The sequence below is a fragment of the Camelus bactrianus genome, chromosome 4, assembly GCF_048773025.1.
Source record: "Camelus bactrianus isolate YW-2024 breed Bactrian camel chromosome 4, ASM4877302v1, whole genome shotgun sequence".
NCBI classification, from domain to species: Eukaryota; Metazoa; Chordata; class Mammalia; order Artiodactyla; family Camelidae; genus Camelus; species Camelus bactrianus.
In genome coordinates this window covers 62,176,697-62,192,725 of record NC_133542.1, presented here as the reverse complement: position 1 = coordinate 62,192,725, position 16,029 = coordinate 62,176,697, and the positions used below count along the sequence as shown (strand labels likewise).

General features: G+C 43.4%; 1 protein-coding gene across 4 annotated transcripts in view; it reads left to right on the top strand.

Moving 5' to 3' along the window:
* Positions 1 to 16,029, top strand: part of ASTN2 (astrotactin 2) — an 800,009-nt gene that overhangs the window by 356,156 nt on the left and 427,824 nt on the right. For all 4 annotated transcript variants that reach the window (XM_074362105.1, XM_074362106.1, XM_074362104.1 and 1 more), the window contains one exon: positions 170 to 337. In XM_074362105.1, coding sequence (XP_074218206.1) covers positions 170 to 337 — 168 coding nt within the window. The remainder of the gene's footprint in view (positions 1 to 169; positions 338 to 16,029) is intronic.

Below are 16,029 nucleotides of genomic sequence, written 5' to 3'. Positions count from 1 at the left end.
CATTGTAAATGCTCTGTAAATGTATGTGGACCAGGAAGAACCGGGACCTGGGGTGGGGGGATGGCTTGTAAGCACCTGTCTCTGCTTTTGGTCTGCAACATCAGCAGCAAGACACCTATACCCTAAAATCAGGGAGAAAGTAGCTGTCTTTCTGTCTGTTCACCCACAGGGAGCAGCTTTGTGGTGAGTGAAGGGAGCTACCTGGACATCTCCGACTGGTTAAACCCAGCCAAGCTGTCCCTGTATTACCAGATCAACGCCACCTCCCCGTGGGTGAGGGACCTCTGCGGACAGAGGACAACAGACGCCTGTGAGCAGCTCTGCGACCCAGAAACCGGTGAGCCGTGAGCAGGGCTGGGGAGGGAGGGAGAGAGGGTATGGCCTGAAAGATGGTCTGCACTCCTTCTTCTGGAAGAATCATGGCTTCTAAGCGATTAACAAGTGGCTTTATGTAAAAGCCCATCAGTCCCTTTGGTAATTAAACTCTGTGCTGCCATTGCCTGACAAGGAAGGAAGTTCTTGTAAAAACCGCAGCATCTCGGAGTTAGGAAGGACCACAGAGAACATCTAGTCCAACTTCAGCAAAGCAAAGTATCTGAATGTCACCAGACATCCCTGAGCTCAGATCCTGCCTATCTTTTACTAGCTGGGTGTTAGTTTTTCTTCTTCATTGAACTATAATTGGCATATAACACTGTATAAATTTAAGATATACAATGTGATGATTTAATACACAGACATAGTGCAAAATAATTACTGCAGTAAGGTTCGTTAACACCCCCATCACCTCGCATACTTACCTTTTTTGTGTATCTGGTGATATCATTTAAGATCTACTGTCTTAGGAGTTTTCAAGATACAATACAGCATTGTTAACTGTTCACCATTCTGTACACTAGATCCCCAGAACTTATCTCAAATGGGGAGATATGGTCATCGGGTACAAACTAGGTAGGCATTCTTTAGCAAGACACTTCCTGCCTCTGAGTTCCAGAGAATGAAAATAGTATCTCATCCACAAGCCTGTTGTTAGGATTAAACGAGATAAAGTATGGAAAGCTCCTAGTAGACTTATTTATTCATTCATTTTACAGATATTTATTGAGTAGCCAGGCACGTTTCTAGGCATTGAGGATATAACAATGAAGAAAATAGGCAAAATCTCTGCCCTAAAGAAGTTTATATTCTATGGAGACGTTAAATCTGCATTGCCTAAGAAGCTAGCCACTAGCCACATGTGGCTATTTAAATTAATTAAAATTAAATAAATTAAACATTTCCTCAATCATGTTAGCCATATTTCAAGCGCTCCATAGCTGATGTGATTAGTGGCTACCTCTTGGAGAACTCAGAGGTGGAACATCGCCATCATTGCGGGAAGTTCTGTTGGACGGCACTACAACAGACAAACAGGTGAATGTGTGTACTGTGTCAGAGGATGATAAATGCTGCGGGGAGAGCACAGAGCACATGGGATGCTAAGCTGGGAGTGGGAGTGGAGTTGTTATCACACAGAGAGGGGTCAGGGAAGGCTTCTCCAAGATGGTAACATCTGAGCAGGCGCTTTTAAGCTGGAGATGCTGGAAGCCATGCTACTATCTGAGGAAAAAGCATTCTAGGCAGAAAGAACAGCAAGGGCCAGCACTCTGCAGCAGGAGCACAGGAACATGCCATTGATTCAGCACTAGCAGGAAGACCAGTGTGCTTGGAGGGAAGTGAGAGAGGAGTTAGGAGAGAAACTTGACAAGCAGAAGGCTGGGGAGGGCGGGGCATAGAGGGAGATTGCAGGGCCTTATAAAGGACAAGAAGGACTCTGGATGTTACTCTGAGTGAGACAAGAAGTCATCGGAGGACTCTGAACAAAGGAGCGACATGATGTGACCTACATTTTACCAGGACCACTCTGGCTGCTGTGTGGAAAATCAGCTTAGAGGGCATTCAAGGGCACTGCTATTCTAATGTAGGCAAGCGTTGGTGGTAGCTTGGACCACAGGGGTTAGGGGAGAAGATGGTGAGAAATGATCCAATTCTGGATATATTTCAAGTGTAGATTTGACAGAACTTGTTATTGGTTGTGGAAGATGAGAAACAAAGAGGAGTCAAGGATGATTCCAGATTGTTCAGTCCAAACAGTGAGATGAATGGATTTCTCATTTATTGAGTACGAGGTTCCTGTTGGAGGGTCAGGGCTGAGGTGGGGGAGGATCGTGCTATTTTAGACGTAAGTTCAAAATGTCGAGCAAACATCAGGTAGAGATAAAAAATAAGCATTGGAATCCAGAAGTCTTTTCAAAGAAGAGGTCTTAGCTGGAGATAGAAAGTTGTGAGTCAACAGCATATAGATGGTATTAACCCAGAAGACACCATCTTATCTACAGTTAATGCTTAGTAAATGGACACTGTCTTATTCAGAATTTCTGCTCAATAAGTAGTGTATATTAATGTCCACAAACAGGGAAATAGTATTTAGAGGGAAGAAGAGATTTGCCAAGGCCACCAATCAAGTTAGAAATGAAGCTGGAATTAAAACCCCAGTTCTCCTAGCTCCCAGTCCTCTGCTCTTCCCAACAACTTATATGGGCCTATTTTCTCTGGAACTTAATCCCTCTCTCCGTTAACAAGATTCTGGCCATCTCGCCTGGAAAGCCCACTGCACTGATGCCCTGGGGAAGCCTGTGTAGAGCTGAGGGGTCTCAGTGGCTTAAGTCAAGAGTGTGCTTTCTCTTCCCAAGTTCTCTCCTGCTTCTCCAGGGGGCAGAAGCTCAGGAGTAAGGAGAGGCTTACCCTTGCGTCTTGGCAGAGTCAGGAAAAGATTTGCCTTTTAACCATTGTTCTCTTGGGAGCCTGTTCAGACACATTTTTGCAGCCTTTACATAGGCCTATTGGGGAAGCTATTTAGAAAATGCAGTGCAGCTCTGGCGTACCATTTGACCAGATAGCTGAATCTTCTTTCTCTTAATTAAAACATTTAGACTTTAAGGCATTGTCACCCTAAGCAGTATCCCTTTATCCCCAACACATACACAGACATACACACTCTTGATTATCCTCATGCAACAGCCAGGAAAGCCTTTGTGAAACTCTGTGCTCCTGGATCTGGTCCTGTAGGCTCTCCTTTTTGCTTTTTCCTTTCCTTAAAAAGTAGGCAAGATTGCTGGTGGGAGGGAACAGAAGAGGTTCCCCTGCTTTCCTCCCTCCATGAAGCCCCAGCTAGGCAGAGTGGCGAGTGTCTGAGGGTCTGACCTGCTGATTTCCCAGCTGATCTGCCTTCAGGTGCAAGTTCATGGTTTCTGATCATCTTTCTGATTAGCTACAGGCTTGCGGACCTAATTCCAAACAGTGGATCATTCAGGGTGCAAGCATGTATTAGCCAGTTCAACAATGATCAACTTTCCCACCAGTATCCCCTAGAATTACACACACAGACACACACACACACACACACACAGACACACAGACACACACACACACACACACACACACAGACACACACACACACACTTATTGCTTAGAGCTGGAAATATCACTAGAATCCACTCTCTTGACCTTCTCAACTTTATCACTGGTGATACTGATGCCCAGAGAAGAAAGGTGATCCAGGGCCAAAATCACACAGCCAGCAGGTAGCAGAGAACGTCTTCAAACTCGGGATCCTGTGCTCCTAACCAACACTTCTCAGCCTTTTATAGGTCTAAAGTGAGGCCCAAGACTCTGGAACTCTACAAGGCTATCAGCTGTTGCTAACGCTCCTGACCTAAGGACTAACCTTGATACAACAAGGCTCTGAGCACTCTTCTTCCCAAACAGTCCTCTTGTGTTCTAAACAAACAATGGGAGGCCCAGCTGCCACATTTATTAATTTATTTATCTTGATGAAACCATGCTCATTTTTATCACTTCCTCTTCTGCCTCTATTTGCCACATCCCATGGGCTCTTGGTGCACTGATACCTGAAGTTTCCTGAAGGCACCGTGGTTTCTCATGCCTGCATCCCTTTCATGGGCTGTTTCCTCCCCTTGAAATGCCTTTCTCTTTCTTTTGCTGGGAGACTGGGGCTCCTTTTTACCCCCATTTCATTCAGCCCAAATGTCCTTCCTCCTAGAGGCATCCGTGACTCACCATCCCCAGCCCTGACCAGATTAAGGGTCTTCTCTCTGCTCTTATGGGTTCTATGCTTCCATATGTCACAGTCCTTGTCCCTGTGAAGAGTCACTGTAGTTTCCTTGTCTGGATGAATCACCAGACAGTAAGCCTTGTTCAGGGCCGGGGAGAGGGATTCAACACTTGTATCTTACTTATCTGTGTATCTTTCAAATGCTGACATATAATTGGTTCACAGAAAGTAATGAAGGGAAGGAAGGAGGGAAGGAGGGAGGGAGGAAGGAAGGAAGGAAGGAAGGAAGGAAATTTCCCTCCTCATGCTCCTTGAAAAAATTTTATTCACCAATTTTCAGTTTCTTCCTCCGTATCTACTCACCTTTAAACTCAGATTAAATATTTTCCAGTGCTAGAGAAATTGGGTCACCAAGAGCTGTCCGGTAGCCAGACCAGCTAGAGTGCTCTGGTCTCACCCTCCCATCAGCCATACCCCTCAAACATTCCTCTTTGCATTCTCCTCTCTGCTCACATTCGCATAGCCCCACACCCCAACCCCAGACATCCCATGCAAAGCTTTACCTTCTAACTGGAGTTCAGGCTCCTCCCTCTACCTGAAATTCCTTCCATCTTTAATTACATACTTTCCAAAATCCTATTTGATTAATTACCTCTCATTTCCTCTCGGTAGACTGGATGACTTCTATGGTATCATTAGGGTTCTCTGTTGACTAAATATTTGATTAAAACTTGAATTATTATTTGGAAACTTCTCTACCCTGCTAAAATGTAAGCTGCTTAAAGCTTACTACTGTATCTAATTTATCCCTGTATTCTTCCCACCCCAGTGTCCAACAAAGCACCTTGCTCTTACAAGTCACTCAAGACATAAATGAATGGAACTATCTACAGATAAGGAGTGGAAATAGGAACATAAGTTTCCTGACTATATTTTCATGGGGCTTGCCTCAGACCCACTTTGCAAAATTTATTTCAGTTTGTTAAATTCATTCAAGCTAGATTTTCTTAATTCCACATCTCATAAGTCACTCATAACTCATGTGTGTTAAGTGCTATGGGAAATCACAGACAAATTGGACAATGTTCCTGCCTTCATGGGCTTCATATTTTCACAGGGATAAAAATAATCTGCTCAAATGTAGCTATTATAAAAGATATAACGTGGAATAAATCAAGAACAGGCATTTATAGAGCACCCGGTGCCTGGAGAAGAGGGAGGAATGTGTTCTAGATGAGGACTTCAGGAGATTCATCATGGAGAAGATGACCTTTTAGCTGAGCCTTGTAGAATCAGTAGGGAGAATGAATAGAAGGTGATTTAGCAGAGGAATCTTTATGGTGGAGAAAAGGAGGAAGTAAATCTAGAATAATTTCCAGACCTAGAGAGCAGCATAGCTGAGTTGGCCTCTGGAAAATGTGCTGTACATGAGGTAGAGGAAGAGGAGATGAGGTTGGAAAGGCAGAGTGAAGAGAACTCACAGAAAGAGGAGGATCTGAAGTTTCTGAGAACCACCTAGCGTTTTAGTAAGACTGTTGGCCACTGAAACAGAGAAACTGCCCTCCACCTATCGAGTTGTTTTAGGGAACATCTAACCGCCCAAGGGGACAGCTGGGAGTCCCCTCCTTCGCCTTCCAACAGGAATTAGAATTTGGAGGAAGTCATGGAAAAGTGAAACCCCCAAGCGCAGTACATGTCTCAGGCCTTAGCTCTGTCAAGAGCGGCTTAACCTCCCATAAAGAGCCCCTCCTTCTGTGGGTGGGGTCTGCAGGGCTGAACAAAGTCATGGAGTCCAAGCAGTGCTCATCCTGCCTTAGTGCTTCGCTGGATGTGTCAGTAGGAAGGATCTTTCCTCCCAGCTGACCAGAAAGAAGGAGGGAAGAGGGGGGGATTGGGCGGCTGAAGAGTGTATAATTGCCATGATGTATGGATGAGCCTGGGCAGGTTTTCCTGGCTCTGTGCCATATCCCAGCTCAGGTGTTTTTTCAGAAATTTCAGCAATTGTAGGACGTGCGGGGCTCATGATGGAACTGGATCCAGTGTGTGCTGGAACTGGCTTGTATGAACTCGTGAGAGTTGATTGTTATCATCTCTTCCCAACTCTTTGTTCAGTGATGTCATGTAGATGGCTCATAAATTGGCTATGGTAAGGAGTATTTATACCAAGAAAAAGGTAAATGTTACAAATTACGGCTTACTTTCTTTGAAATGCCAGTCATAAACATTTACCTTCATAGCAGTGGATGGGATGAGAACAAACCAGTCAAGGACCAAGGCAGAGAAAGGTCTCAGTGAAGGCTCAGAGAAGGCTGGAAAATGTTGTCAGAGGGTAGCATTATGCTTCTTTTCAGAGTAAATTACAGTTATCTTCAGCTCTCAGAAGACAGAAAGTGAACATTCAAAGACTACTTACTGTAGTCTTATCAAACATAGCATCATTCAGTTCAAATGATCAGGCTTTGACTCTTAAAAGTGGGGAGGCTGAAATGGGTAAAGGAGAGCAACTGTATGGTAATGGATGGGAACTAAATTTTTGGTGGTGAGCACACTGTAGTGTATACGGAGGTAGACACATAATGTATACATGAAACATAAAATGTTACAAACCAATGTTACCTCGACAAAAATAATTTTAAAAAAGAATGTCACCCTGGCTGAGTGAATCTTAGTGTGAAACAGCTTTATTAAATTTCTTGCACATGGGTGGTATCATGCTAAATTCTCTATACAGAATCTTTGACAATATGGCTCAAACCACATGAGGCAAGTAACAGCAGAACACTAATTCACTTAGTCACTAATTCATTCATCTATTCATTTATTCATTCATGCATTTAGTGAACCAGAGTTGAGCTGGAATATCCTTTGGAGTCAGACAGAACTAGGTTCAAATCCTTGCTTCTTTGTTTGCTGACTTTGGCAGGTCGTTTAACCTATCTGAGCCTCGAAATAGAATAATTCCTATTTTGCATAGTTGTTGTGGGAGTAAGATGAAAAATCACGCTTAAAATGTGCTTAACACAGCACCGACTCAAAACGTAGTGTCTGCTGCTCTTTTTGTAATCAGTTATTCAGTCACTATTGTCTTCACTTCATTAATTTAATAACTCTTTCAATTAATTTAGTAAATATTTCATGAAACACCTTCAGTTCAGCAATGCACAACTGTGTTAGATTATGTGGGAAGAGAATAAGGTATGCTCCCTGGCCTTGGCAGCTGACCACCTAATAGGGAAACTTACGTAACCTGGATATTTCTATCTGCTGGCTTTTCATTTAGTCCTTGTGTGACTTTTACACTTGTACAATGAAAAAAGCCACAGGCTCTCAATTCTAGTGCCAGCTTTGCCACAGATTTGCTATTGACCTTGTGTCTGTCACGTACTGTGAACTTCATATTCCGTCTCTTCAACAAAAAGATTAGTGGAAACATAATTTTAATGCAAGTAAGGTCCCTAGCCATCATCTAGTCAGATCTATTGAGGGTCACGAAGGCGAAGCAAGTTCCCCAGTGTCACTCAGTAAATTACAGGCAAGATGTGATTTACAACCCTGAATAATTCTTAAGATATTTTCCAGCTCAAAATTCATGTTTCTATGACCTTTTAAGCACTAATAACTTAGAACGTAAGTATGATTGAAACAATTTGTAAATGGCATTTAAAGCAGATTGAATTTTCTTTTCAAATTGATAGGCACGTCACTCACATTCACCATCATGTGCAGTTTATTTTCGTGTCTTCAGCAGTCACTTTTCATTTGCAGTTGGACAAGAAAAGAGAATATAGAATGTGTAGTTGTGCCATATGTATGTCTTCTAGTGTACTGAATGCTTCTAATGTTTATGGATTTTTGTTTCTATTATTTGCTCATCCCTGTATTATTAACGTTTAAAGGGACATGGGGACTTTATGAAGTTGTAAAGAGCAAGAATTTACAGAGAAGAAGAATGTCCCTGCCTTAAAGGGGATCGTAACATGGGGTTTCTAGGTGATGTTGTAGATACGTAAGGTTTAAGTTGGGTGGTGCATAGGTGTGATGCGCAGTTAAGTGAGTTGAGATGACTCCAAAGAGAGCCAGCTTTCTGGCAGATTGGAGAGGAGAAATTTATATGTGAGAATGTAAGTTTTATAAAGACTTGGCCTTTGCTCATCTTGCTTATTGCTGTGTCTCAGGGACTGAAACAGTTCCTGCATCAATATATCTTTTCTTGAATGAATGAATGTATGAGTGAATGAATGAGAAGCAAGATTCACTTGCTGAGAGATCGAAGCTTGGTTAGTGGGCTGGGTGTATGGTTCTGGTGTCAATACAATGAATAGCCCTCAGATTGCTGACAGTGACATTTTGGCTAAGGGTGTTTTTGCTAAAGATTTTTATCTGGGACAGCTAATTCTCTGTTGAAAGTCACCTTCATCTCCCTTGAGCTGAGTATCACTGGTCTTTCCTAAACTCAAATAAAGTAAGCTCTATCCTTTATCTATGTAGTGTCAGTCCATGTCCAACCATGCTGTTATTCCAGGGGACCTCAGCTGGGGAAATCAATCTTCCACCAAGTGAGTCACTCTGATCCTCAGAATCTGTAATGCTCTCTACCCCACCATTCCTTGGTCCTGGACTTTATTAGAACCTGAGGTCATCTCATCTAAACTTACTGTAAATTAGTGAACTTGATGCCTTATTGTTCAGACATTCAAGATAGTGGCACCAAACTGTCCATTTCCAACAAAAGATATTCAAACATCAACAAACCAAGATTTTCCTGCTTAAATTCCATGAAATGAACGCTAATCCTAAAAGCCCATTTATCGGACCAGATTGATCCATTTGATGCATTCATTATCTACATACAGCAGATGGGGGTGTGAGACAATGGCCAGAGGTAGCCTACAGCTAAGAGGTTACGGCAGACTCTGTGTGAGGTGGGAGAGATACATGACTGCTGGAGTAACAGTAACAACTTCTGCTGTATATTATGCACTCACTGTGTACCAAGTATCCTGCTGAGACTTCATTCCTAGTTCTCCTGGTCTTCATGACAGCACTTCTGGGTAGTCATTATTGCTTCCATTTTCCAGAGCAGAAGTTGTGTCTTAAAGTGTAGTTGATTACATTCCCAAGGTCTTCTGTTTACTAAGTGTCACAGCTGGAATTTGGACCCAGATTGAGTCAGGAGCTGCTATTCTGAGGAGTGTGTGAGGAAGTTTGTTTAGCACTGAGAAGAGAGAGACATTGAGGCATTCTCTCTTTGATAGGTATTTGCAGAGAATTCTCAGAGGCAGGCATGAATCCTTTGGACAAAGACTTTACAGAGTAAGTTGACTTGAAAAAAACAAAAGGACCCAGTTGGGTTGGGGACAAGGGAAACATGCAAAATGAAGAGGTGGAACTGGGGAAGCGTGTGTCAGCTGTAAGGAAACCATTTTTTATCTCTGTTTGGGAGCCTTGCTATATGTGGTGTAAATGTGTTGTAAAACGTTACTTTGTGGAAGAGGGTGAATGGTCCTTGGAAAAGGACAATCTGTGTCAAAGAGGAGGTTGTAACATTTCAGAGAGCCCACAGCAGCAAGAAACAGGACTGACTGCTCAAGCGATTGGAAGGACGAGAAGGTTAGAATGGGCTGCGAAAAAGACTTTGAAAACTTTTCCTTATTGGGAACATGTCAGTCCCACTGAAAATCCAAAGCAGCCTTACTTCGGAACTTGAAAGAAAGAGGTTGTAAGAGCCTATCATTGTAAAGGTGCATCTAGAAGATGACTTGAGGTAGCTCTGATGACTAATCTTTAGGAGGATTGTACCACCAAGAAGGAAGGCTCTCAGCTTCTACATCTAGGTTTTATCATCCAAAATACAAGCCCCTGGTATTTAAATTAGAGTCTATATTTAAATGTATTCAACAAATGTATTGCAAAAATATACTTGGGACTCCAAAAGTGGTCTATGTCTTACTATTTAAAAAGAAGAATTCAGGAAGCTTCTAAATATATTTGGAATGCCTTATGACCAATGGATTATCAGTAAAGGAAAGTATGGAGAGGGAAGATGATGGCAAAAGTATAGGTGGGAGTTGGGAGTGCCATTAGGATACAAAAGCCATGTTGGAAGTGTCCACACTTGTTAAGGGTGAGGCCTTTCCCTCCAACCAACGCGATAGGTCTTTGTAGGCAACAGTCTGCTCTTCACCCGTCCCCATTTCTTATAAGCCCCAATCTTTACTTTCTCCGTGTCTTCTTGTTCTTCCTGTTTTAATTTGAATGTCATTTTCTCAAGGAGGTTTTCACTGACCTTCCAGACTCAGTTATTCCTCCACGTTTTATGCTCCATTAGTACACTCTTTTTTCTTTGTAGTAAAGTAAATGATGATGATGATGATGATGATGATGATGATGATAATGATAATAATAATGCTCACTGTATAGCACAAACTATGTGTTAGCTCTCTTCTAAGCACTTCACAGGTATTACCTCATTCAGTTCTCTCAATAACCCGATGAGGTAGATACAATTATGTTTTAACTAAACCAAGATACAATCAGATAATACGTACCAATTATCTTATGTGCTTTTAAGGAAAAAAATGCTGCCATTAATAACCAGAAGATACTAATGGTTATCAGAAAAGTCCTCATCTCAGGGATATTAAAATATGGAAGGTTTTGTGTCTTAGAATTAGTGAATTTCCCTGTTACTATCACCATTTTACAGGTGAGAAAACTAAATCACATATGTGAATGGATTTTCCCCAAGTCACACATCTAGGAAGTGGTGGAGTTGAAATTGGAGTTCCAGAAGTCTGGCTTCAGAGTCTATCTTCTTAACCACTATCCTATGTTATCAATACATACTTATAACTTGTAATTACATATTCGTGTGCTTCTGTACTCAATGCCTGCTTATCGAAGAGACCGGATGATGTGTAAAGGCAAGGACTGTGCTGTTATTAGGCCCTGATGTATCCCCAAATGCAGTCCACTGTCTAGCACACTGATGTTTAATAATGAATAATGGAATGAGTGCATCAAAGAGGAAACACTGAATTTGGAGATAAACTCCATGGGTTTCTCCTGGATCTGCAATTTTTACTCAAGGTGTAACCTTTGACATGCCACTGTGTTCTCTGGGCCTCAGTTTCTCTATTTAATACAAGAGGAGCTTACATTAGATTTTCTCTAAGTGCTCTCCAGCTCTGAAATTCTGTGTACTGCAAATCTGCACTGCAAGCCAGTGCCATGTCCAGCTCTGGGAACGTCCATGCTTCCGATCTCTAGAAAGAATATAGACACAGGAAACTGGGACCACTACAAGTTTGTGCTCTTAATAAACAACTTATGATGGTTTAGAGCTTGATCTCTGGGTTCCAGTGGGGTGGGATTCAAATTTCAGCCCCTTCATTTTGGGCCTGCACAACTCCGGACATTTTGTTGACCCCTTTTAACCTTTGTTTTTCTCAGTGGTAAATGATGGAAAGAATATCAACATAGTAATCTTCAGAGGATTATTATTTGGATTGAACTAGATAAAGCATATGAAGCACATAACAGAATGCCTGGTACATAGCACTTAACAAACATTAGTTATTATTATAGCTATGGTTAAAATATGAATTGAATAAAATAAATATTGTAGGACTAATTAAAAAAAAAAAAAAGGCAGTTACTAAGAGCCTAAGCAGTGAGGGAAGGCTTCTTGGCAGGGGAGAGACCAGAGTTGGACCATGAAGCAAAAGAATGTGCTAGACCTATACTGTCCAATGTGGGAGCAAATAGCCATATGTGGCTATTTAAACTGAAATGTAAATTAATCCACAGTCCCCACATTTCAGATGCTCAGTAGCCACATGTGGCTAGTGGCTGCTGCATTAAAGAGCATTTCTAGTATTACAGCAAGTTCAGTTAGACAGCTGTGATGGAGAGTGAAATTGTGTTTCATATATATTTCATTTCATTTAAAATATTTATTGAGTGACAATGCTGTGCTGGGTACTATGCTATGAATCAAGATTTTACAGTGAGCAAAACCAGACCCATTGTCTGGCCTGATAGAATATAGACTAGAGCAGGGGGTAGCAAACTACAGCCCGCCAGCCAACTGCTGTGTCTCAATAAAACTTTATGAAGTTATATTGAAACACAGCCATGCTCACTAGTTACTCTATTGCCTGTGACTATTTGTAGCTGCAACAGCAGAGTTCAATAGTCATGACTCTATGGCTTGCAAAACCAAATATATTTACCATCTGGGCCTTTGTAGGAGAGAAAATGCCAACCCCTGGTCTAGGAGACTGATTTAATGCTTTGGCATCTGAGTTCAAGAACTGGGTTTTGTATTTATTCTTTCATTCATGTATGTGTTCATTTAACATTCAACTGGTATTTATCAAGCACCTAATATAAGCAGGATGTCAGGCAGTGACAGGATGAAAACAGATAAAAATTGCTGCCGTCATGGAGCTCACATTCTGGTAGGGGCAGGGGACAGACAGATGATTAGAATATATAGACTATATACAGTAATAAGTAAACAAATTAGATCTATGTTAGATGATGACGTGTTATTAAAGCAAGCAAACAAACAAAAAAAGACTGCAGGAAGAGGGGGCTGTGAACATGGAGGAGCGGTGGTAACCTGCTCAAGGTCAGCATGACTTGGGGGTGAGGGAGCAAAGCATGCTTCTGGGCTGTCTGGGGAGAGCAGAGTCCAAGCGGAGCGGGCAGCCGGGACAAAGGCTCTGAGGCTGCCTGTGCCTCACCTGTTTGAGGGAGATCATGGAGGAGAACGTGGCTGAGCTCCCCTGGATGTTAGGAGATGGGGTCTGAGAGGGACCAGAGGGCCAGAGCCTGTGTCAAACATTTTAAGAACATTGGCTGAATGTTTTTTTAAGAACAACCTGAATGCAAGGAGAAGCCACAGAACATTCTGAGCAGAGGATTGACATCATCTAACTAACATTTTAAGAGGATCATACTAGTCACTCTATTGAGAAAAATCTACAGGGGCAGAGGCAAGAGTGATAGCAGGGAAGCTTCTTGGGAGACTGATGGGATAGTCCAGTCCAGAGATGATGGTACCGTGGGCCAAGGTGGAAGCCGTGGAGGTGGAAAGAAGTGGTCAGAATCTAGATACTGTGTTTCATTCATTGCAGTGATTTAGTGAGCGGCAATTACATGCTGGGCATCATGCCCAGTGCTGGGGATGGCCAGTGAGAGAGGCTGCCATCTCTGTCCCTTGGAGCTTCCTGTCTGATGAATTGGTTTCAGGCTTTGATGTCAAGGATGAGGAGTCCAAGTGTTATGTCCGGCATGAGGACCAGTTTTCATGCTGTCTCTAAGGAAAGGACCCGGGAGAGGAGGACACTGACTTAGTCTGCTTGGGCTGTCATGACAAAATGTCATAGATGGGGTGTCTTGAACCATAGACACTCATTTTTCACAGTTCTGGAGGTTGGGAGGTCAACATCAAGGTACCACTGAATTGGTTCCTGGTGAGGGTTCTTTTCCTGGGTTGCAGACGGCTGACTTCTTGACCTGTCACTGTGTCCTCACCTGGCCTTTCCTCAGTGTGTGCACGCAGAGAGAAAGCGCAGTCTCTCTCTCCTCTGCTTCTCATGAGACCACTAACCCCATCATGAGGGCCCTGCTATCATGACCCTACCTGACCCTAATTGCCTCCCAAAGGCCCCTTCTCCAAATACTATCACCTTGGGGATTAGGGCTCCAACATAGTGATTTGGGGGAGACACAGACTTTCAGTCTATTACAAACACCAATGACCTAGGATGAGAGAGGAAGGAAAACAGTGAAATAAGGGGTACTGGTGAGGGGGCTGGACAGAGCTTTACTGGACACCGTGCCACACAGGGCTGGGACGAGAGCAAGGCGAGAAAGGGGCCCCAGCGCAGAATCTAACCTGTCATTCTCAGGTGGCAACTCTGCACTTGTACAATCCTGAGTGCCCCCTCGAACTTGGGGAGGGAACGTATTAGTTCACAACTGTGGCCTCTCCAGCCCTTCTTCTGAGAAGACTCTGGCAGGGGCAAGCTTGGGGGCGAGGTCAGAGAACAAAGAGGGGCAGAGCTGGGAGGAACCATGCTGCCATCTAGTCCAAGCCCCTCCTTCTGCAGCTGCTGAGGGCAAGTCTTCACCTTCATTCAGGGTGGGTCGGCGCCTTGGCCAAGTCACATTAGTGGCAGAGAGGAGGTCTCTAGACTATCATGTTGATGGCTGGTTTCCCTACCTCTTGAGAACATCTTATGCGGTCAAGACATTTTATCCTTGGGATGTAGGCCCCCAGCTGCAAACTGACCCAATGCCTCCTGGAGTCTTTTGCAATGTGTGAAGGTATTGGCTCCTGGTGGTGCTTTCCCAGGCTCGCCTTGCAGACTTATGATCAGAATCACTCATTCATGCAAGGAAGTGTTTCAGTGCTGGACCTCGGGGGCATGGCGAGTTCCCCATCAGCTTCATGAAGGTCTGTCATTCAGAAATATTGACTGAGCCCCCAGACTGAGTCAGTCCACAGGGAAGACAGTGGATGAGATGCTGCCACCTCCTATATCTGCTCATAATCCTGCTGCCCTCATAGGGGGCTCTGTTTTGTTTTTGGAGAGGCAGAGCAAACTTGTAAGAGTCAAGGCTTTGAAGTCAGACAGATCTGGGTTAAAAATCTTGGCTCTGCCTCTAACTACAGTCTTGGTAGGGTTTTAAACAAATTGCCTAATTTTCCCCAAGCCTCCATTTCCTGCTCTTTTTCATCAGAGAAAAAGGTATTCACCTTTGCTAGGTTGTTGTGATGATTATAATCAGTACAAAGTACCTGATACATTATATGGCAAATACACATGTTCAACAAATGGGAATTATTGCATCAGGGGCAAAAAGCACCCCCAGTGTGGGCAATGCTTAACCCACAAAAGACTTAATCATGATGGAATGGAAGGCGTGGTGACAGATTTTGGAGCAAAAGGGGTCTCCACGAAACTATTTAAAACACAGCACTTAGCAATAGCACCAGCCTTTTCTGGTTATTTGATGCCATCTATAGGGAGCCAGCCCACTGTACTGCACCATCTTTCTCCTCTCTCTTGGCTGAAGGCAGCTTTCATTTCAATGTCGGTGATTAAAGATATCTGAATAGGAGGGTGTGTGTGTGTGTGTGTGTGTGTGTGTGTGTGTGTGTGTGTGTCTGTGTGTCTGTGTGTGTACCTGTCCCAGCCTTTTGGCTATAGTGGTAAATGGTCTCTTCATTAAAACCTCACTAGATGGGTGTTTACCAGACCACATGGAGTGATGGAGGGTATGTGGATTTTATGCTGATCACACCAAGACTGTCCATCAGGACAGAACATCCAGGAATTTGAACTGCTTCTCACAAGTCAAGCAAAGCCATGTGGGCTCGCCCTGTGCGCTGTGAACGGACTGCTGCAGTCTCTGAAATGGTCAACAATGGACGTTGACAGTCAAGCTCAACTCCCTCGTGGAGCCTGGCGCAGGCCACTTGGACTCACATTGCCTGATTTTAATGATGCATGCTGATTCTCCATCACATGCCAGTAAAGGTGGTGTAATCATGTTCTGCAGAAGAGTGTGCATCTTAGGAATGGGAGCCGGTGCTGTCCTGGAATTAAATCATTCCCAGAAAGTGGGGGCTGCATGGGGTGGGGGTGAGGGGCAGAGGCTGTCATCTGTGTGCTTGTGTGAGAGGCAGGCAGAGAGAGTGAGATGGATGGGAAGGGAGGAGAGAAGATGGAAGGAAAGAGAAAGATGAGAATGAGAGAAATCAGGAGAGAGAGGGAGAAACAAAGGAGAACCAGAGTTAGCAGGACATGAACGTATTCTCTGTTCTAGGCACCTTTACAGACCTTCCCATTAACCCTTGAAATAGGCAGACTGTCCTTTCTGGCCTCTTATTTGCGGAA